The sequence below is a fragment of the Apus apus genome, chromosome 1 (assembly GCF_020740795.1).
Source record: "Apus apus isolate bApuApu2 chromosome 1, bApuApu2.pri.cur, whole genome shotgun sequence".
Taxonomy (NCBI): domain Eukaryota; kingdom Metazoa; phylum Chordata; class Aves; order Apodiformes; family Apodidae; genus Apus; species Apus apus.
In genome coordinates, this window is record NC_067282.1 from 10,796,650 (window position 1) to 10,821,256 (window position 24,607).

Below are 24,607 nucleotides of genomic sequence, written 5' to 3' on the forward strand. Positions count from 1 at the left end.
TGTTCAAAGATTATTTGGTACCAAAATTTATCATTATCTGCAGAGAAAGAAACATCTTAATCATAGGTTAACCTCTATCTCACATGTATGTGTGTGTACGCAATTTGACTTAGGAAATGTTGTTAAATCTTTAAATCATTGTGTCTGTTGATAACAAATTGTTGATTATTGATATACTAAGTGTTGCTAGAAAATTATATAATTAAATTTTGTGATTTGTTATAATAATACTAATGAATGTCACGGTGCTGCTATCCTCAAGTTACACAAGACCCATAATCACATGTTGAACCACTACACAGAAATCCCTATGCTTAATCCCTTTAGACATGAACAGCTGACCAAGTGTGGGACTAAGTCTGGGATCCAGCTGCACCTAAGCTCCTCTCTGAGAAGAGGTTTAGAAAGCAAGGGGCCCCACTTTGAACCTCATGACTCAACTGGAGAGCATTCTTCATCCTTTTTCCTCAATGTCTGTATAGAACACTCCAAACCACTCCTGACTCAATTTCCCCTATCTCTTTAGATATTATTTCTCCCGATTCCCTTGTAAATCACTCCAATTCAATTCCAACCTTTGTATATTCTTTCCACATAGTAAGTAACAGAGTGAATCTTGCCATTGAACTCTGTTAAGTTTCACTTTTACAGATTCACATTAAAATCAGGTCTCTAATATCTTAGACAGTGATCCTTCTCTCCCTCTGTGACAGCAACATAACAGTTTAAGCTTTTGCTGTTTGGCTTTGCTGGCAGTGATAAAACAGCAGTGAAGTAAAATATTCTGATTTAAGTCAGAGCTGAGAACTGCAGAAAAGAAAAGAGATTTGAAAAGTCTTCTGTGTCATGTCAATGACAGCCAATCATTTCAGATTAACTGCATGCAAGTTTGGGGAAAAAGGGGAAGTTGATGATTTGTTTTTACTTTTAAGTACACAGTAACACTTGTTGAAGCATGTCATTATGTTAGTAACAAATAAAGTGTATACAGCTGTATTTCCCAACAGTTCAAAGACATTATGACCTACCATTCCCAGAAGCCTCTTCAGTTATTTTTTAAAATATGCCATGTGGAACAAAAGTACTTACTAATTTGCAAGCTTTGCTAGTGTGAGATGCAGTAAGAAAACCCTCAGAAACAGTAATAAGTGAATAAAAGATTTAAAAATGCATTTTTAAAAACAAATTTTCAGAGTGACCAATCTATTTAACTGACAACTTTCAGGAAATAATGAGGAACTGAAGTTCACTGTCAGCAGGCCACAAATAAAACAAATATTCTGAAATTTCTATCCTTTTTCTTATCATCTTCATCTCTACCAAGTCACATCTACAGACAACTTTGAAGCAGGAATAATAATACATTTCCAATAAATCTGTTTGTCCTCTGTGATCCCAATGGAAAAGAAGGATGCTGAATGCTCTTCTGTTTTTACACACTCATCACCTAAAACTAAGCTGCAGAATCCTCACAATTATAGTATCATCATACTATTAGAAGAATACTATATTATTATATAGCATACTGTGTCACTAGTGATTATCACACTATTGCCTCAATCTATTTGGAATTAAAGACATTCTAGTAATTTGGGAAGGTGCTAAGTGTTCAAGTAGCCATCAGTAAGCAACAAACTCTCCTTTGATGGGGATGTTGTGTCCTAAACTTTTGCCTTATCAACATAGGAGATTAGTGCTTTAACAAAACCAATGAAACAACAAAAGGAGTAAAACTGCCTGTATCACATCATCTAGCAGACTCAGGCATTTTGAAGAGTTAGTAAAAAGCACTTACCACACCAATTCCCTCAAAAGCAAATACTGCAGTCCCAAAGAACAGTGGGTATTTCTTCCAGCCAACCACATGAGGCAGTTTTCGAGGATCTAGTGTATCCTGAAGAAAACAAAGCAAAACGATACTACGTAAAGCATGTTAGGTGTTCCTACAATTTTTCATTAATGTGTTATGCTGTAGGAAAGAAAACTCAGTACGTGTGGACAGTATATACAGTGCTATTTACAATCCCTGGTTTTCTTCCCAGACCTATTCCTTTCACACATTTAGAGCCATCTTCCCACACACACACACTTGCAGATATAATTATTCTAGGTTCATATTATTGACACTAGAAATTTTCACATTTAAAGTATCACTGTGGTGTATATGAATGAGCATCAACTAAAACAACAGGGAAAGCTCACACCTCAAGCTTCATCTTCTCCAAACTTTCCAAGAGTGTTGCATTTTCTAATCTGTTTCATACTGCACAGATATTCTTCATAACCATAAGAAGCAGTAAAAATAAAATATTTTAATACAAACTGAGCTCCCGCAGCAAAATTATTCTCTACTTCCTCTAATCTCTTCTACGTAACTTCTCATGCCTCCTTTCCTAGCCAGCACCTCTCACTGGAGTTTCTGCCTTCCTCTCCATCCTCTGATCACCCCTCATGCCTTAACAGTCATGTGAAATCCTTCTCAAACAATAATGGCACCTACCACTTATCACTATACCATGTGCGCAACAGTGTCTACCACCACTTTTTAAAAAACCTAAGAAAGAAAAATGTAGAGGTTTCTACATATTTTTTTTTCAGCCATCAATTTAATTTGTTCCATTATGAAATGCCTCCAAATATGAAAAACAGCAGCAACCCAGAACTGCAGCAACTGTTCAACTTCTCAGGAGACAGAAGTCTGTAACATGTATTCTTAAAGGCTAAATCTTATTTTTTTCCTGACTGTATTGGAGAAACACCAGAAAGAAACGTTGCTGTTGAAATTGTTTCTCTGTTACAACAAAAAGACTGACCACAGGTTAAAACCTTGCAAACTCTGTGTGCAACCCATAAAAATTTACATATTCTTCCACTCAAGGGCTCCAAGTTGTTACAATACCTATTTTTGTTATCTAAAGTACAGCAATATTCACCTTTCTTTCAAAAAGTACTATAAAAGTCCATGTTTAAAGCCTATCTCAAATTTCAAGGCACGACCTTACGTTAAGATACCTCAATTAAATACAATTCTGCCTTCCAGAAATTGGCAGTATCTATCAGAGACCAGCTGCCACATGCAACAAATACAACTTGCCACACTGAAAAAAAAAATAATAAACTTTTTTTATACTCACTCTAACAATATACTGGTAAATTATGACAAGGCTGACAGCCATGGACACATTGGCAAGCAATGAAAGGAAGGACAGGCTCTTAAGGTCACGAATAAATACCAGGAGGATCATGAATGGCAGGAAATACAGCATATATATTCGTAAATCAGTGCTCCTTTTTTCAGAAGAACTGTTGGTGGCACTGACATTTATGGGGGCAGTCTTGTTTTCCAAGAATCCTTCATGGACCTGAAGAAAAAAACAAAATGTGTTAAACAGTGGCAGCGTTGAGTCTCTGTACATACAGAAGTGTTTTTCTATAGGGGAATTTGTCCCTCTGTTTTACATGCCAAGTGTCAGGCCTTTCAGGACCCCTGTCCTCTCAGCACAGAGGGGAAGACAAGGCATTTTTAGCAAGTGTTTCATCCTTCAGACAAATTATGAAATCATGACCTCAAACATCTGAGTCTTTATCCCACCACTGACTGAAGAAGAAAGCCAAGAGCAGTTTAGATCAGATTTCTTTCAGAAAGGGAGTTTGATAAAATGAATGCAAGCGAGATAGAGCTAGGCATTAATATTAGAGTTTGGATTTTCCTAAGGAGAGTAAGTGGGTTAGATGACCAACAGCTAGTGTGTACCTGAGCTCAGTTCCTAATAACCTTATACCTTTTACATCCACATCACAGCAGCATACATGGCTTTATTTATTGGGACTAGGAGACTTCGTAAGTTAGAGGACATTAGTTGGTAATTTGAATCCAAGTGTATGCAAACCAAGTCATTCAAATTGGCAAGTTTGCCAAAACTCAGACTTTACAAGTCTAGGAGAAAAAAAAAATCTGACAATTCACTTTATTTCATAGTTTCAAACAATCCATAAACTCAGGAACACAGAATTAACTTTAAATTATTTTCTGTAACTAAAAGCACTTTTCATTATGAAAAAGGGAAAGATAAAATATACAATTCTGTAATCACGCATCTTGCAGAAATTTCACTTTAAATTAAAACCAAGGACATCAGTCACTACAGAAACACTGAGCGTTTCCACCTTGCTAGAATCTTCAGTGTCAGAAAGCTAGGATAAAGAGCTAAATACATTTAAAGCTGAATTCCAGTGAATTCACACAGCTAAAATAACTCAGTTTTGCCAAGCAATACATCAAACACTTAACCAAATTACTTCCCTAATGGCACATAAAGTAAAGCTCTCTGAAGAAGCCTCCTGCTTTTCCAGCATACATAGAAGAGAAATACAGAGCAAACACTTAAACAGCCCTGAACTTTAAGAATAGTCCGGTGTTTACTTGCTTTGATTCATAGGTAGCCAGAGCTACTGTGCAAAAAAGGACACATAAAGAGGGTTTTCCAAGAATTACAGTGTGATTTGAGCATGTAAGTCCCGTTGAAAACCTCAGCTACAATAAATATTTAACCTAATGTGACTTCAATTTCTAGAAATGTCTATAAGCTTGATGGGCAATTAAAAAAAATTCCAAAAAAAATTAGTGTAGGCATGATACAGTTCTGGTTCTAAAATATATTTTTAAAACACTACAGTATACACCAGCTTCTTCTCAAATTTAATTTCCAGCATTTAACCACTTCAGTTTTCACTTAAGACTTTATTTTTATACACGAACCCAAATAAAAGAAAAAATATTCCATTTTTTTTCCTATTAACATCACCAAATTTCAACAAGACATTCCACTGTAGTTTACTGGCTAATATGACTGGACAATGTAGTATAACCATACTCTGTATAATTCTATTCAAGATTAGGTCAACTGGGATCAGCTACCCTAATGATGGGCTTAAGATCAGATAACCCTCCATAATGTGTTAAGTAAAAGTGGTCATTCAAAATAGCCTTTATTGTTATCTGCCTTTTATTTTCAGAAAAATGAGGAAAGCACAGAACACACTACAGCTGCACACAGACTCTCCACAACCATCATGAGATGAATATTGATGCAGAATTGGCAAAACACAGCCAACTAAATCCATCAGACTGTGACTCCCTGACCCTAGTTTCCCATCTCCCACCTATACATTCAAGGTATGAGTGATAATCCTACAGTAAACCACAACACTGTAGCCTGCTTTACAATACTGTAGGCATGTTCCCCTTCTTCCCACACTCTTACTCGCCCCAGTATTCACCAGAGGAAGGAAATGAAGGCCAAAGAGATTCTCAAAAATGTGTTGACTTGCAGCAGCCTGCATCAGATCCTGTTTCTTGAAATGCACTTTAAAGAAAGAAGAAAGGGCAAAGATATTCTAGCTAGGTGGGGAAAAAAAAGAAAAAAGATTACATTCCGAATCTGTTAAACGTAGATAAATATTTTGAGTAATCTAGATTTGCAATCACAGCTGTCAAACTCAGCTATGAAAAGCACCAGCCTCTTGTATGTTTTTTAACCCAAGAGCTGCAATTCTAGGTCTGGAATAAGTGTCAGTTCCACAAAATTCAGTCTTCCTGATGTCCCTTCCTCTCTTCCATACTGTCTCTCATTTGAGACACTTGTCAAGTCTCCCATCTACTACAGAAAACGCTGTATTCTCAAGTCTTCTCCATTACGCCATGCAAAAACCTCAGAGGATTATTCTGCTGTAAGTGTTTAGACAAATAAAAAAAGGAAATTAGAGCTCTACATGAAACAGCCCTGTTTCCTGAAGTCTACCCTATGGAGAATTACAGTTTTGTATAGAGAAAAAACATGTCAAATGCTTAGTTAGGGTCCACTTATCCCCTAATAAGTGCATAAAGTGCACACACTTACTCCAGGCAGAGTATTTTAGAGATGAACTTGCCAACAGATTAAGAGGTTACTCTGAACTGTATCACTACTAAAGACAGCAGTGTTGTCTGGGTGAGGAGGAGGTTTCTGAAATTTATTCTTTACTAGCTATTGTATGCAGCAAAACGTAAAACCCATTACTTCAAAATTAATATTGCAATTTATTTTTTAAAAAAGAAACTTTCTTAAAGTTTAAATTCAACTGTTGACTCTAAAGTTGGTTTCATTACATCCATTATGTACAGCTTTTTGAATTACTAAAACATTTTGGCCTTGAATTTTATGTACACATACCCACACATGCATATACTGTATAACTCATGTTTCAGACACAGTTATAGTAATACAACAGCACAGGACAATTTATTCCCTTTTTTGAATATATATATTAAATCAACTCGGTATCAATAAAGCAGCCTTAATGTCAGTGAGGGCAGTACCACTGACAAGTTCAGGCAAGACCACAGGAAATAGCCATAACACAGAGGGGCATTTTGAGACATGACGGAATAGTGGTTCTGCACATTGATTCAGAAGCGGCCGACCAGAAAAGATCCAGCAAAAGTTATTCTTATGGGAGAGCTAAACAAACAGGCAACAGTGACTGACAGATGGAAGAAAGCTGAGTTGGAAAGTAAAATGCAAAAATTATAAACAGTAAGGATCACTATTGTCTCTCAGTGGAGCAATTGGTTGTGGGAGATTTGACAGTAAAGAGCAGCGGAGGAAAACTCTAATGAAGATGAGATTGTACCAATTTGTTCAGGTGCAGGCTAACTTTACCATCACACTGAAAGTGTTTTACTAGATTTAAAAAAAATAAATAAATCAGATAACACGTAAAACTGTTTTAAGAAAGAACAAAATACAGAGCAGCAGGAGGGTTTTTTTGTTCGTTTTGGTTTGTTTTTTGAACTCTTTCATATGCCATTTAGCTCAGCGCAAGTTTACTGCTGATTGTGTTAGGGCAGACTGTGACTCACTGTTTGTCTAACATAGTCTCCTAAATATTACTCTCAGATCCCCATTCTGGACAACTATCACTTTCGACCTCTTGCTGCTCTCTGCTAGTCTATCACTCCACACAGCAGTCATGCCAGGCCAAGAAGAGCAGACATTCTGTCTTTTTCCTAAACAAAGCAACATAATCTGACATATCATCAGAACATCAGACAATTCAAACAAATCTTTTCACTTATCTATCCAATGGATCTGTTCTTGACAGATGTATATGTACACATTCTTCTGTGTATGTCACAAATCCCAGTGAATACTGTTCAACTTCCCATCTGAACACACATTATCTACATTTTTTTCTGTGCTTATCATAACTATATCTGGGAATTCCAGAAATACTTCCCTAAACCACATGAGGAAACATTTTATGGTTTTAAAAAGGGACATATACAGCGATTCAAGTCACTAGGCATAATGACTATGAAGGCTAGTTATGTCCCCTGTCATAATGTGACTTCACCAGAAGTCACTTCAGTTATTCAAGCATTAACTTACATGATGGTGTGATGTCTCAAGCAGCTTTCTTTACAGAAGTGCTTCACCTAATATCTCATTTACACAACCCAAGCTTAGCATTCACCAACTTCATCTGTATCCATGAAGATCAAACACTTGGTTATCAGATTCCTGATGTCAGACACCAGGAAAATGACTAATACACAATTAGTAACTGCAGAAAATTCAGTTCAACTGATAAACACACTCCTTAGAAGAACTACCTCACAAGCAAGAAATAATTCTCTCTCTCTTCTGTCACACAGTCTAAGGAACTTCCAACATCTAGTGGGATCTAAACAGTAGCCTTTGAGCTCATTGGTTCTTTCTAATTCCTCTTTATTGAACTTGGAGCAACACCCAGCACAACAGACAAGGCCAGATCTGGCACAAAACCAGTATGTTGTCAGGCAGATGAAGACTATATTGTAATACTAAAATTTAGCATGAAAAGGCCAAATAAATGCTTCACAGTTCATTTAATCCTGGTATTTCATTATTACTCAGTACTCAACTTTGCAATATTAACACTTCCGTGTCTAAGTGGAGTTTCCTAAGTTTTGGGGTATTTTTTTTCCATTTTTACAAAAACAAAATAAAAAAAAATCCATTATTTAGCATCCCACTGATGGGTCATTTTCAAAGTGCTAAAGATCTAATAAAAAGCTCCCACACAGCAAGAATAGGTTTTCATTTTTTTTTAGCTTCATCAGCAAAAAATGAGAAAAGGACACTTTTCCAGATAACTAAGCAAATATTCACCAGCAAGCTGACAAATGATAAAACCCTTGGCTTAAGGTCTTTTATTGCTCCAGCAGGAAAAGCATGACATGAAAGGGGACCATGCTCTTATGGGTACAGATTCTTTTTTCTATCCCAGTGGATTCCTGCTCCAGTCTTGCTGCAGTCAGCCTCCACCTGTTGGTTCCAGTTTCACCATTCTTCTCCAGCTTCAGACACCTTCACCTGTAAGCCCCTTACTTGCATGCTGCCAGACTTAACCAGAACTCTCACCAGCAACCTCTGTTTCTTCAGTGCCCCAGGAAAATACTCCTTAGGAAAAGCTTCATTTGAAATTTGATATAACTAGAAATAGGGTCTTGTAGCACAAACTGTCTGGAAAGTGTTAATGTTATGCAGTCAACATTGTTATAAACCCACAAACACTAATTAGAAAAGATTTAGCACCAGAATCTATATACATCAATGAGAAGTATATATCAAACATTTTGCAGAATTCAACAGATTAAATAAATATTTAGACTCATGTGCACCAGTGTGTGCCTAACTAAATATTCACTTCAAAGTAATCTGGACTCATGAATATTTCATTCAGGTGCCAGAACCATGGTAAAGTTCTTTGCCTTATCTTAGTTATCTGAAATAGTAAATAAAGGGAAGTAAGAGACTGGTAAATTTGGACTGGTACTACCTTTTAACTAAGAGTATCAAAGAAAATATCTCAATGGAAATTCCTACTGGTTCCAGTGGCCTGAATTTGCACACAGCAACACATAAACATCATCAGAAGAGTATGGAACATAATACAGAGGTATTGGTCAGGGAGCGGTACTAGTAGCATTATTACTGTGTTCCTCATTTACCTTAGTTCCCCAGCCCGCTTCCTCTATTCACCCGGCTCATCCTTCCAATACGGCAAAAGATTAGATTTAACGCAGTAACAATCTGTGTTCTTTGGTGCCCTCTATGGGACAGATTTCTGCAACATGAAGCTGCCAGGAAGAAACAACATCCTTCTCCCTCCCAGAGGAAAGAGCACAAGGCCATCTGAATCAAATAGACTGGGAAGTGGGACTTCTGAATTGCTGAGGACTCCTGTTCTTCCACAAGGTACGTGTCTGGGGTCTCTGCAGCCACTGCTTTTGCAGAGGTTGCTTTTCCGTAAGATCTTTCGACCCCTTTTTCAAGAAAGCAGCAACTGGATTCATGTCAAGGTTTTCTTTTCTTCAAAAATCTACAAAAGCTGAAGTCAGTAAGTGTTCAGTCTTCCTTTTGCTTAAGGTCAAAACACATATACAACTGGTTGATTAGATATGTACCTGATAGGAAAGCTTTTAATTCCAGCTTACATTACAAAGGATGCAATAAAAAAAACAGCAAAAGGACATCAGATGTAAAAATAAGATTTTTAGGTATTGAGATAGATTGTGACAGTGGGACTGTAATCTTTAAACTTGGTTGATTTTTTTCTCTCCCAAGACACAAACTACAGAGTACTCAGCTGCCAAATACACAAATTTGCCTCATCTTCACAAGCTCTTCATTTATATAACTTGCAACACTTTTTGAACACAATTATAAATTCTCATGCATAAGGGGAGGAAAAGAGCCATAGTATCTTCTATGTACTAACTGCCCAAGGAGACACTCTTCTTCCTCATTAAAATAAGTTAAGCTATGCCAAATGCCTTTTTTCTACCTTTTGGGTAGAAAAAGAGGCCATACGTATGATTAATTCTCAGTAGCCTGCCATACTTTATTCCTCACCAACTTCACTAATTAGAGCAGCACACATTTAGATACAGGCTCAGATTCATCCTCATTAGCTTTATGTCAAGTAACTAACCATAAACTTATGAGCAGAAAAACAGCAGAGTACACTGGTGGAGTCCTGGCATCTTAATTAGGCCAAGGAGGAGAGAGCACAAGCTTGAAGCACCAGGGGCTCCTCCTATCTGAGCAGCCAACCTGTGCTGGCTGTTGTCCCGTGGGCCACCAGCTCAAAAGCAGACTCTGCTGACTGCAAGTCCAAGTGTGCAAAGAGAAAGGACCAGCAGATAGCAGGGACCCTGTCAACAGAAAAATCTCAATGGAAAAAGGAGAGCTTAGAAGGGCTGGAGAATGAGACACAAGAAACATGAAGAAAAGCAGGAGAACCTGCTATGAAAGAGATAGACAAAGGTCTGTTCCTTTTGTCAGTGATGGCTAGTTGTGAGGGAAAAAAGGGATAGTTATGTTTTATTGAAAGTTTTAAGGGTTGCTTGGGAGATGTACAGGCATTTGCGGTTGTGGTGATGCATTTGCAATTTTTAATTTACTTTATTGTTCTGGTTTGAGGAGGCACAGGCTAATTTCATGGTATCAATATGAGGACTTTGAAAAAGGGCATTGTTCAGAACCCTGGTGGATCTAAGGGGGCAGAACAGAGAGGGGTCAGTACTCCTTATTTCCTGTCATACCCTATAAAAGCTAACGCAGGAAAGTCAGCCCCTGCTTTCCTTCCTCCCTTCCCTTGTCCAACATTTAGGAAAGAGGCTCTTGGTCTTCAGCTTGCCATGTGCTCTGCAGAGTCCGACTCCAGTGGGTGCTGGGAAGGGCCCTGGCCCCTCTTCCCGCATCAGCTCTGCCATGAGGGACTTTCAGACACTTATATCAGTGACCACTGAAAGCAGGTTTTGTAAATATTTGTATATATTTCATTATTATCTCACATGCTACCATCCCTCCCCTGTTCTATTAAACCTGTTCTAGTTTTTCAACCTTTAAGCCTCTCTTTCTTACTCCCTTTTTATCTTCCCCTGGGAAGGTGGGGGGGGAGTAAGAGAGAGCAATTCAGTCCTCTGTGTTTTGGTTCACCCTGACCACTAAACAGAGACTTTCATAAATATGCCATGATGAAATAACTGACTTTTAGACATGCATAAATAAATCAACTTGCATAAATGCTTCATATTATTTATCTAATAATTAATAGCAAACCTATTAAAAAAATCTATAATGTATTTAAATATGTTCGCATATGCTTAATGCTACATTTTATATGTAGTTTTATTACATGTTATTTGTGGGTTTATTATATTTTTATGTGTATTTACAGTAAAACATAAGCAATACTATTTAATACTTTCAATAACAACACAGATGATGTAGTAAGCACTGTTTAAACATCTGTATCAGATGGAAAGTGAAAGAATATTAAAGAACAGGATTAAAATACAACCTTGAGAACTGTTAAAAATCAATCCAGTAAGGAAAAATTAAGGATTACATAGGTAAGCAGAAACCATCTGTACAGACAGAAGTATGAGAAGAATTGTCTAGAATGCAGCTCTGCAATAAAGGATCAAGAGATCACAGTGGATCACAAGTCAGTTGTGAGACATGCTCCTGCAAAATAACCATTATATTGAAGTGTCAAGTCTGGAATTTGATCTGTAAGACCCATGAAATAACCCTTCAGCTCTACTTGTCACAAGCAAAGCTTCAACTACAGTAGCATAATCAACTTCAGGGTTAAAACATTAAAAAAAAAAAAAAAAAAAAGAGCTGTGACTAATTGCAGAGCATTCACAGAAAAGCAAGAAGTATGAGATTCTATCATGTCTATGATTCTATCATCTATTAGAGGGGAGACATAACAACATTGGAGAATATAAAAGGTACTCAAAAACAGAAAAGAACAATTAGTTATAGCTAGAATCTGAAATAAATTACTTTAAAAAATGATAAGAAATTTTAAGCTTCCACAAAGAAGTCACTGTCTAACATATAAGAAAGCACTGACTACTGAGGAGGCTGTGGACATTTCAATGTCCAGCATCTTTAAGAACAAAAATCAGGGCTGGTTTAGATACAACCGATTCTGTGGCATATTAGATTATTTGAGAAAAGGAAAGAGACTAAACAAGAACCTAAGAAAGATTTCAGTGACATTACAAGGGAAAAAGAAGACAGCAGAAGGCCTGGGGAAAAAAAAAAAAAACAAAAAAACCCAAAACCAAACAACAGGGACAACTGGTTCCTAGACTACTTTTAGCCTTATTTTCTATCACTTCCGCAACTAATTATTAAATTCAACAAACAAATCAGAGGGCAATGAAGCCACAAACACTTGCACAAGATCTGAATTCAGTTAGTTCACTTTACACACTGCTCCTTTTTTATTAAAAGGTCTTTGTGGCAACCATGGTAGAACTCATTCTGTGCATCTCCCAACTTCACATTTTACAAATAGTCCTGCTGGACTTTATAAGGATAGAAAATAATAGTGAGGAAAAAAAATCTATAACTATAACTGTTTCCATACAGCAACACTACTCACTTGTTTCACATTTTCTGCCAAGAACACAAAATAAACACTACAAAATCCCAGCTGTGTTATCACTAGAAAGAAGTCCACAATACACCTGAGGAAGAAAAAACAAACATGCATTATACTTAGGATCCAAACAATTAACCCATTTCTATCTAATATGCAATTACTGCTCTTCTTACAGCAATCAAACTAGATTCAAATGCCACATTAAGCTCCCAAGCACTGCAGTGCAGGTTCCTCCTATGGTACAATGGTTTTGTATGTTTGTTTTTTAAGGTAACATTGCAATTTAAAAAAAAAAAAAGAAGGTATTCAGGTATTTTAAAATGTCATAAAATGAAATTCAAAGACTTAACAATGTAGTAGAAATATAAACAACAGACATACATATTCAGAGCATATATAATTTCTGCTGGAGTTTGTTAGCCCCTGACAGCAGTTTTCCACCAGGATGAGAATTTAAATGTCTCATATGGTCTGAGTTCTCTAAGTTTCAGCAATTCAAGGTAACAAACATTTCACATCTTACTAAGTGGGTGTCTACCAATGTATTCAAATGCACATTCAGACACTCTATTTCATTGAAAAAACACTCTAAACTATGGTCAGATTGTTTTTGGAAAATGTTGTACACAATGGTGGCCTGGAGACATGCTGTAATGAAACTCTGCTAGATTCAGGCATACAGCAGAGATCTGCCTCAGAGAGGATCTCTTGCAGTCATGTCCCTGGGACAGCCTGGTCTAGTGAGAGGTGTCCCTGCTCATGGCATGGAAGTTGGAACCTGATGATCTTTAATATCCCTTCCAACGTTAACCATTCTGTGATTCAATGAAATCAAACTGCCATTTGTGGCTTGTAACTCTGGTGCAATGTAGAATTGTCATTATATTTCACTACAAACCAATTTTCCCTCTAATTGAGCTCTAGTCCAGTCTTATGAAGTCATCAAAAAAGACCTTCAAAGACTAGCTCACCTTTTTCCTATTTGAAGCAAAGTGATAGCCAAAACACATGATGCAATATGCAGCATCCTTGAAAATACAGGACCAAAAAAATTTCTTTCTCAAGTGACAAAAGAACCCCCAACACTAAGGTTGAAAGACATATCTGCGTTTTTGAGTTTCACTACTGTGTAGTGATAGCATATGCTCCATAAGTAGCTTTACAGCAACAAACAGCAAAGAAAAACTAACTACTAGCTGGCAGCAGAATACAAATAACACTGAATAAAATTATTTCAAGCACAGAGAACACATTCTTAAAGCAGGTAACATCTCAGCAAAGAGGAAATCTCTTAATCATTCCAAGTGCAGCCACTAGTTTTTAATAACAAAGTTTTAAAATTAAATTCTAATGCAAATTTACCTTCCCCAAGAAGCTCGTTTCTGAAGGGCAGTCAGGGGTCCCACTTCCATGGCACAACTAACTGTATCACTGTACCCCAGTGAGGATTTTTTCATCCTGAAATCAAAGAGTGAAGAAACTATGAGGGCCTAGATTCCTACCTTTAAAACACTTCTGGCCTCCCAGTATTAAAATAATCTGTGGCACCATCCTGCAGCTGTTGAATTCCAGAGGCACAGTTTGGGTTTCTTTCCCCCAAGAAGGGCTATTCAGCACCCAACAAGCATGTGAACCACAGTTCTGCTTCCCCCTAGTTCAACAGTACTAAATCAGTGTCTTACAGAACAACTTTCTTAATAAATTAAACCAAAACCAGATGCTTATAATACTGGCTTAAGAAATTCATCTCAAACCTAAAAGTCACAAAGAACTCCAAGAGGATTCAAGAGAATTTTCTGGACAAGCAAGCAATCCCAGATGTTCCAGTAATCTTAGTTTAATGTACATCTTCAAAGACTACTCCCAAATACAGAGAAAAAAGCAAAGAATTCAGGAATTACAGGATGCCTGTAATGGCAAGCATAGAGTCTTGCATCTGGGGAAGAACAACCCCATGGACCAGTACAGGTTGGGGGCTGACCTGCTGGAGAGCAGTGTAGGAGAAAGGGACCTGGGGGTCCTGGTGGACAGGAGGATGACCATGAGCCAGCAATGTGCCCTTGTAGCCAAGAAAGCCAGTGGCATCCTGGGGTGTATTAGAAAGGGGGTGTTTAGTAGGTCAAGGGAGGTTCTCCTCCCCCTCTATTCTGCCCTGGTGAGGCTGCATCTGGAGTATTCTGTCCGGTTCTGGACCCCTCAGCTCCAGAAGGACAAGGAACTGCTTGAAAGAGTCCAGCACACAGCCACAAAGATGATGAAGGGAGTGGAACATCTCCCTGATGAGGAAAGGCTGAGGGAGCTGGGTCTCTTTAGCTTGGAGAAGAGGAGACTGAGGGGCGACCTCATCAATGTTTACAAATACGTTAAGGGTGAGTGTCAGGAGGATGGAGCCAGGCTTATTTCAGTGATGTCCAGTGATAGGACAAGGGGCAATGTGTGCAAACTGGAACATAGGAGGTTCCATGTGAATATCAGAAAAAACTTATTTACTGTGAGAGTGACAGAGCACTGGAACAGGCTGCCCAGAGAGGTTGTGGAGTCTCCTTCTCTGGAGACATTCAAAACCCGCCTGGACACGTTCCTGTGTGATGTGCTGTAGGTGATCCTTCTCTAGCAGGGGGGTTGGACTGGATGATCTTTTGAGGTCCTTTCCAACCCCTAAGATTCGGCGATTCTGTGATCCCTTCACAGTACAGTATTACATTAAACATGTAAGATAGCTTTTCCAGCTATAGGGACATGAATAGTTTTGTGTTTCTATTCACATCAAAAACTTCGCTGTACTTTTTTAATACAATATCCTCCCACTGACTTTAACACCTGACAGTAAGATAACAATGTTTTATAAAAGTCATTATTAATCAAAATACTTTATCAGTCAAATTTGAATAACTGCTTCCCCTCAGTATTGTACATCTCACTTGGAGGAGTATCTAGTGTTTAGCTGCTCACTAGCATCATTTTAACACATTCCTTCAGCACTACAATTTCAAAGAATTAAGTTGTCACAATCCAAGTGAAAGAGCTCACTTCTAATCATGAAAGACATTAACAGCAATTCTTAGATTGTCTTTTATTCCTATAAAGTACTTATAAACTGACTATTTATAAACTGGACACTTTTCAAAGCTATGAAGATTTAGAAGCTATTTAGAAAGCTATGAAGAAGGAGTAATGGACTGAAGCTAAGCAATTAAAACTGCAATGAGAAAGACCTGATTACTTGCCAGCAAAGGCAGAGAGGGACCAGGATACTGGGCAACACAAGTTAAACCAACTTCATTTTGTGTATGAGCAGGGAACAAGCAATTTTTTCAATGCACTAAAGCAGTGTTGCACAAAGCATAGCTATCACTTATAGTTACATGGTAAGAATTTGAGTGTTGTTTCCCTGAAGTGCAAGACACTAAACAAACTGCTACAGCATCAGGACATTCTGTAGGCCAAAAAGCAGAAATAGAAGAAAAAAATAATACTCAAACTCAGCATAGAATAAGTAGTTCCACATTTACCTCTGACATAAACAGTGGCTGCAACGTACCAAGGTGTGCATACAATGAGCAGATATAACTCCAATGAACACAAGGCTTACTGGTCCAATCTGGTATGGGAAAAAAAGAGGGAGAACATGGGAGATAAACAGAAATTTTCATTAAAATATGCAGGGAGGAAATCTCTACATGCACAAATTTATCATAGTAAATAAATTAAGTATTAAAAATGTTATGCATCTAGATTTTTTTTCCCTCTCTCAAAGGGGGATCTGATGTTTTATGCCATTCCTTACTTTTAGTTCATTACATAATAAAAAAGCTACTCAGGGGCAATCAAGCCATAAATGGGTGTGAACAACTTCACTCCCCTAACAGCTTCATTTTTACCTAAAAAATTTGTCAGGAGAGAAGACTGCAATTACTGCACAATTCTAAACAGTGTTTTGAACCACTTTAATGTGAGAATAACAATAAAAGTTTATTTCCCTTACATTAGTAGGCTTGATCATGTGCAGCATAAAAAAAAAAAGAGCACAACTGATAACTTCTACTATTACAAGTTACAGATAATTCTCAAATTAAATAATTTCTTTCAGAATCAAAGCTTAACCAAAAGTTTTCATAGAAGGCAACTGCTTTTACATGGAACTCCCATTCCTAAACTGAACATCCTCTATTTAAAGAATGACAGAATCATTTATTGGTAAGATGAAAATTTCACATGGTTAAATTCAGCCTTTCTTAGGAAATGCAGTGTTGGTTACCCGATATAAACAAGCTGTGTTATACTATGTTTCTCCACAAACACAAGATTGATTTAATAAGCCAACGCTGCATCCTAGGACATAAAATCTGGCTGTAGAGAAGTCTGGACAAAGACAAGACAACCTCATAATAACAATTCCCATGAGACATCATAGCAATCTGAGTGAATGAAAATCTCTTTTTCTGATAAAGTTTGTTTTCACCAGAAAATCACTTTTGCTAAGCACAAATAGAACACATTCTATTAAGTCTCCATGGTGAAGCAGTAACTTTTAAAAATAAAAATAAAAAAATCTCAAATCTTCTATACTAACTTCACCAGACTAAAGAGGAAAAATAGAACATAACTGTTGAAGTTGGTAGTGACACAGAAAAGGGATTTTAGTTTTTCAGGCTCATACACATACCTGTAGATCTTTGAGATAACTTTTATAATCTACACAAAATAACTGAATTCTTACCACGATGCCAGCATTTTTTATTGCAAGTGGAAGACCAAGAAGCCCAGTTCCAATGTTTCCCTTGAGGAGGTGTGTAAGTGTTTGTGCAAACCTGAGGACAGAAATATTAAGTCACATTAGAAGTACACTGAGATTGGTAGGGGTGGGGGAAAGAAAGTAAAAATATCAAAACCACACCCTCTGTCATGTATTAACAAAGGGATAAATTGTGAGCTTCAGCTACTTTAAGGTGGTTTAAATACTTTAAAGTATGTCAGGACATTAAAAAAATATTAAACTTTGAGTTTCCTCAACTAGAACATATAATTCTGATCTTCAGTTCTTTCCTCCAGCTTGTGAAAGGTGATTTTCCATGCAATTTTATTTTCTTTTTGTCTCAGAGTCTTAATTACCAAGTATCATCAGTGCTATTTTAGAATTATTAACATTCAAAACAATTACCAGCTGCAAATCACAAATCTGACAGCCAAGGCTTTATGAAAAGAAAAAAACATTTTCAAGCTCTTTTAATTAAACTTTAACAAACAGATTATTTCCAAAGTCTGACCTTTTTTTAATGAATATATCAAACAAGAACTTCTCTAAACAGTGCTTGGGTTTTGAGTGACCCAATCACTTTACAAATGGGCACCTTAGAATATTTTATAGGCGGTACTTTGTTCACTTCCAAAGAATAGAGACCCTACTCAAAATGGGCTGCTTTTTGGCTGGGCTATGCAAAGTCCTGATATATAACCACAAAAGCTCAGTAAACTACTCGTGAGAAGTCAGAAGCAACAAATTCTAACAAGCTGCCACTGAAGAGCGATACATACGTGATGCCACCTTCGTTATCAAGCTGGTAATGCTTCTCAGCTGGCAGGAAATTATCTTCATGCTCTTCATCTGAGATGCCATCTAAATTTTGTTCATCAATTAAAGGCTTCATTACTTCCATGTCTGGACAACAGACATGCATTAGCATTAGAAACAAACTTGCAGTTTAGAAGTAAAACATGATTTAAACTTCCCATGCCATGAGGTTTATGTGTGTTCCTCACTGTAAAGCTGATGTAGGCAGATAAGATACACACACAACAGCTTTGCACAAGAAATTCTCTTTTAAGTGGCACACAATCCCATTATCATCATCATTATGGCCAAACATTACTGCTTTTCATTAGGAAAAACAACTCTTAATCATCAAAATGTTGATGGTTTAGGTCATTTTGCAAGCTAATGCAACATAAAGAAAACCAGAAAAGTCACCCATTGCTACAAAAACACAGGATTCATCTTATCGACCATCGGCTACTGCAAAAGTAAGCATTTTGTCTACTATTGCCAGTGGAGAGCAAGGGCACTCACCAGAGTCATCTCATCCTAAAATGGATAGGTAAAACAGGTACCAGAGAAGATGTCTCCAGTCACTCGTATCAACCAAGATAAATAAATTACGCTGCACGCTTAGAAAGCTGCAGTGTCAGCTTTCAAGTTGCCTAAACTGCCACCACATTCAACAAATGCAGTTCCAGCATCCAGCTAAATCACTTCAGGGAGCAACAGTCAGCAGGGAACAGAACTGCACTGCAGGCACAACTAATAACTCACACCAGATTAATGTTGATTAAATTATAACCATTCTTAAATTACTAGAGTTGAGCAAAACAAATCCTGCCAAGAGCAAAAAGATCATTTACCTTACACTTGCCTACCACAGCATCCATTCGTAAAACATGTGGGATGTCACAACTTCCATCATTTTCACCAAAAGAAATCCCTGTGGTTGTCACATTTTTTATTAAAAAAAATAAATTACTGAGTATTTCCAAGTGTGGAAGAGCACACCTTGCAGAATTATCACTATTTAAAGAACTGAAAACACTGAAGAATACCATAAAAGACGTTGGCTACATTAAAACATGCTTCATTATTCAGGAAGCAAAAATATTTCAAAGACTGAGTGAACATTAAATACCTGGATCATATTAAGCTTATTTATTTTGTAAGAAAAATATACATGCTAACTGAATATCTGTGAAGTACATAATGCCAGTGAGATTGCAGAAGCATTTAAAAGAAGATATGGACAAACAACATCTTTAAAGTACATAGTGGCTTATGAACCTGTCAAATACCAGTTTTATTCTGGAGAGCTGTCATGCTCAATCTGATCAAAATTACTACCTAATTTGAAAACAAGACACATGCACAAAACCATACAGGACATATAGAACATTAGCCATTGTGTTGGATTTGTCTGGCAAGGTTTTGGCAGCAGGTGAGCTACAAAGGTGGCTTCTGTGGAAAGCTGCTAGATGCTTCCCCCATGTCCAGTAGTGCCAATGCCAGTTGGCTCCAAGATGGACCTGCCACTGACCAAGGCCGAGCCCATCAGTGACAGTGGTAGCACCTCCATGAGAAAACATTTAAGAAGAGGAAAAAACTGCTGTGCAACAGCACCAGGAGATAGGAGCAAGAATATGTGAGAGGAACAACCCTGCACAGACCAAGGCCAGTGAAGAAGGAGGGGCAGGAGGTCCTTCAGGCACTGGAGCAGAGATTCCCATGCAGCCTGCGACACAGCCCCTGGTGCAGACCATGGTGATGCAGGCTGTCCTCCTACAGCCCATGGAGATCCCTGAGGGAGCAGGTGGCTGTGCCTGAAGGAGGCAATGACCCCATGGCAAGCTCATGTTGGAGCAGGCTCCTGGCAGGACCTGTGGCCCCATGGAGAGAGGAGCCCATGCTGAAGCAGGTTTGCTGACAGGGCTTGTGACCCCATGGGGGACCCACGCTGGAGCAGTCTGTTGCTGAAGGACTGCACCCCACGCAAGGGATCCATGCTGGAGCAGTTTGTGCAAAACTGCAACCTGTGGGAAGGACTGATGTTCGAGAAGCTCACAGAAACTGTCTCTCCTGGGAGAGACCCCAGGCTAGTGCAAGGGAAAGAGGGGGAGGAAGCAGCACCAGAGATAATGTGTGATGAACTGACCCAAATAATTGTTAAACTACTTTTCCAGTTTTGACTCCATCACATTTTGCAGGATGCAGGAAATGAGGCTCCTCTTTAGCAGTATGTGGGGACCGGTATGACACTTCGGACCAACAGCACTGGGGAGTATCAGCAGCTTTTCAGTCAAGGGAGAAAAGTGAATTGCTCTTCTTCCTTTCATTGCAACCTGACATTGAAACACTCAATATATACACCCATCCACACTGTTTACCACACAACCAGATCACACTCTAAAGACTGAATTTTACAGACATTCCATTTTACTTCTCTGCCAATTCCTGACCCTTCTTCTGATCACACAGGTAGTCCCTTAAGAATGGATTTACACATACTCAAGCACTCCTCTCATTTTTTAAGAAGAATTTTTCTAAGACAAGCTATTTTTTCCCTCAAAAATTCATTTGCCCATGTCTAAAGCCATCTAGTCATCGAAGGGTTATTGTTATTACTATCCCAGCTCTAAAAATTACTTAACTTACAGTTGTGTCTAGAAGTGCTAAGCAACTCACTACTCTGCAGAAACTTAAAGAAAAACAGCCTCTGCCCTGGAGAGTTTACCATCTAATCATCCTCAGTTCACCTGTGTTATTTTTTTAAAACCATATGACATTTTTAACTTTTCCTATGGTTTTGTAGCTTACTGAAGGGCTGCTTCAGAGTAAGCTGCCCTTAAACAAGATTACTTTTGAGTGTTTTTTATGGTTTATTCTGTCATCTATTTAAGTAATAGTCCCTATTATTTCAGTACCTTCCACAAGTGTAAAGGAAACATTACTCCAAATAAGCCCAAGGTAAGATACATATATGTGCAATAACTGGTAGATGTAGTTCACACTAGAAACATCTTCAAACACACAAAAAAATATCATACTGCAGATCAAGATTTCAGTAGCAAAATCTTTACCAGCAAAAAAATTTAATGATAGTTAGAAACTTTCAAAGAAGTTCAAGTACAACTCTAGTTTTCTTAGTTACCGGTATTCCACTAGACACCAAAGAAGTTACCTACTTCTTTGTCAACAAAGAACAGCACAATCAGATTGGCACTGTATGCTATTAATCATCTAATCCAGTGCTCAGTCACAAGACCCACTGAGAATTCTGCATAATCGTTGTTCAGCACAACTAAGAATGACGAAATTCATTTCTACACAGCCTTCTGTTTTCATTTAGCCAAAGTACCAGCAGTTTTCAGCCCTGTCTTTCCTTCAGCTAGTATGAATTTCTTTTCTCCTTGTGTCATCACAAAAATCTTTTGAGATCAAATGCTGTCTTCAGTGTCTTTCACAGTTATTCAAAAGTTTGCCATTGTTCCTGCTTTCTTTAGCGAACACTCATGTAAGCAGGATGCCAAAAAGCTCTGCAAGTACTGCTTCTATCAAGCAAGGCAACACAAAGCACACTTCAACTTCTCCCAGAATTACCACTGCAATGTTAAACTGATTCCTTAACCCACTGAAGAGGGAAACCAATGATTCATCACAGCAACACATCACACTATAATCATGCATAAATGTCAACAAGGAAATTCTTACGAGGTCTTTGAGGATGCAATCACTAGTCTGAGATAAAGTCTATAGTGCTTAAATCAGTATTTCCAGTTCTGTATCTTCCAGTGTAGTTTATCATCTGCTAGAATTTGCCAGCATCTTGCCAACATTTATGGACACACAGCCAAAGAAACCTTTCAAATGTTACTAAATATACTTAATTCTAAAGTTTTTATAGCACACTCAATTAATCCTTTGGTTCAAAAGCTCTGCAAATAAATGAATTTTCACTGAGAACTTCAGTTAATTTTTCTATAATCCTCAGGCCATTAACACTTCCATAACTAACTGAACCCCTTTGCACCACAAGGGATAAAACTAAATTCCAACATTTTAATTTTATGGGTGAAACACAGGCAAAAGGATGAAGCAGTTTGCCAGAGGTGCACAGCAAATTCCAGGCAAAGGAGCTATTAAGAACAAAGCCAAATATGATCTCCTACTTTTCTTACAGAGAAGGTCACCTCCCAGACAAACTCCTATCTAAATTTCCTTTTCCAAATCCAGTTTAGCTGTATCATGTTTGGCCTTGGGTTTGTTGTTTGTTGTGTTGTTTTTTTTTCTTGAGGATTTTTAAGTCAGTACCATCAAACAGAAAGAACTGGATTTGACAAAGAAGCATAAAAAGTTTTGAGGAACAGCATATAGCTTATAATTGTCTATATCAGCTGTTTTTACTTATTTATGGGAGAAGGAATATACAGGTCCTGCTGGAGCACCACTTCACATGTATATTAAATGCTTGGCAAAACCGCAGTGGGCAAAGGCGGTTTTGTAGATACTCAGCTTCATAGAATCACAGAATGGTTTGGGTTGGAAGAGACGTTAAAGATCGAGTTCCAATTCCCTTGCATGGGCAGGGACACCTCCCACCAGACCAGATTGCTCAAAGCCCCATCCAACCCGGCCTTGAACACTTCCAGTGAGGGGGCATCCACAGCCTCTCTGGGCAGCCTGTTTCAGTGTCTCACCACCCTCACAGTGAAGAATTTCTTTTAACATCTAACCTAAATCTACCCACTTCCAGATTAAAGCCATTACCCCCTTGTAAAAAGCCCCTCCCAGCTTTCCTGTAGCCCCTTCAAGTACTGAAAAGTGCTCTACGGTCTCCCTGGGCCCGTCTCTTCCCCAGGATGAAAAGCTCCAACTCTCTCAGCCTGTCTTCATAGGAGAAGTGCTCCAGGCCTTTGATCATCTTCATGGACCTCTACTCTGGACTCGCTCCAGCAGCTCCACCTCCTTCTTACATTGGAGGCCCTAGAACTGTATTGTTTTTTTCTTTGGAAAATATATCTTTGTGTCATTTATTTCTCTCCATTACAAGCTGTAACTTAATAAAGTAGATTTATTCTGCCTTATAAATAGAACTTATTAATCCTGAGAATGGTTATTGCTAAACAAATGCTGAAAGTCAATAATGCCACTCAGTAAGCAGGAGTAACTGTTTGCTTTTGCATCATAACTGTCAAACCCAGAACACTAATAAAATGACACAGTTCAGTTATTAAACCAAAGCATACACAGGTCTCCACAGTTTATTATACATGCTCAGAGGAGTGCATTTACCCCAACCCTCAATGGAACATTTATTTGGAAAGATGTTAGTCTTAAATAATTCACTGTTCTGTCTAGACCAAGCTACACATTTTTACATTATTAACACACCTTTAAGTGATGATACATTGGTAAGATTTAAATTTTAGGTACTCAATAAGGTCAAACAACATAAAACAACTTCTGAAATCTTATCAGGTGTTGACCTGCACTTCTAAACAGTTAGTTCCATTAAAAAAAATTATGTTTCTAAAGGTTCTGACAGAAGAATTCTGCAAGATCTGTAAGCCTTAGCAAAAAAAAACCAAAAATTCCTGCCACCTTTGCTCGGTGGCAGCAATCTCCGGCTGCAGGATGGATCAGCCTCTGGGACAGCAGCACCTGAAACACGCCTCCTGCTTCCCATCATCACCGCTAGGCACGACAAATGCTTCAGATTACAGTGGAACACGGTTTTGCGACGAGACTTTCAGTCTGCCCAGAATCAGCTACACTTTACAACTGAGCCTGCTGCGAGTTGTCTCTTGTCCATCTACGCACAGATACAGCGAGCAGCAAACACGTACGTGCTCTCACGCACCCAGATGTAAAACGCCCGAAGAGCAATTTGCAATCAGCACACACAAAGTAAAACCCCACAGCGTTTCATCGTAGATAAAAGCATCGACGAGATGCAAAGAAGAATTATCTCCTGAACAAGCCCGTGAGTCCCCAGTGACACCAAGGAGCACCCGGGCGAACTGACACCTCGCACACCCGGCCCTGCCGCCCCGAGCCGAGGCTCTCCCTGCGGGGCGGAGCCGCTGCCCGCCCTCAGCCCGCCGGCCCCGCCGTGACAGCCCCGGGCCCGGCCTCGCTCCCCGCGCAGCCCCCGCCCCGCTCCGCTCGGCCCCGCCGGCCGCCCCGGGGCCTCGGCCCTGCCCACCCGCCGCGGCCAGACCCGGCCCGCAGCCGCGGGGCGGCAGGACCAGCCCCACCCCCCCTCCCGGCTGGGATGGTTCGTCCCGCCCGCCTCATCGCGCTGAGCGCTGCAGCGCGTCCCCCGCGGGCCGAACCATTCCGCCCGCACGGGAGGGGGGCGGGAGTTAGCCGGCCGCTCCTCAGACCCAGCCTCCCCCGTTCCCTGCCCCGCGGCGAGCCACCGCCCCGCCGCCGCTGCCGCCGCCGGGCCGCCCAGCGGGCCTCACCCAGCTCCTCCCGGCCGCCGCCGTCCATCGCCCCGCCGGCTCTGCCTTCGCCCTTCCGCCGAGGTGGAGCCGGCCGGCGCGGCCAGGCACTGCGCATGCGCACGGGCCC

At 39.2% G+C, this 24,607-nt stretch overlaps 1 protein-coding gene across 3 annotated transcripts in view; it reads right to left on the reverse strand.

Annotated features, from left to right (window-relative positions):
• SLC36A4 (solute carrier family 36 member 4) overlaps positions 1–24,552 on the reverse strand; it is a 99,509-nt gene extending 74,957 nt beyond the window's left edge. Inside the window, exons 1-8 of one of the 3 annotated variants that reach the window (XM_051621499.1) lie at positions 24,499–24,552; positions 18,028–18,151; positions 17,213–17,303; positions 16,005–16,093; positions 13,855–13,950; positions 12,493–12,577; positions 3,135–3,362; positions 1,796–1,894 (exon numbers count right to left, since the gene is read on the reverse strand). In XM_051621499.1, the coding sequence (XP_051477459.1) occupies positions 1,796–1,894; positions 3,135–3,362; positions 12,493–12,577; positions 13,855–13,950; positions 16,005–16,093; positions 17,213–17,303; positions 18,028–18,151; positions 24,499–24,526 (840 nt within the window). In that variant the 5' untranslated portion in view covers positions 24,527–24,552. Of the gene's footprint in view, positions 1–1,795; positions 1,895–3,134; positions 3,363–12,492; positions 12,578–13,854; positions 13,951–16,004; positions 16,094–17,212; positions 17,304–18,027; positions 18,152–20,186; positions 20,542–24,498 lie in introns of those variants that run through there. The other 2 variants (XM_051621508.1, XM_051621516.1) reach the window with 2 other exon arrangements.
• Positions 24,553–24,607: the final 55 nt, after the last annotated feature.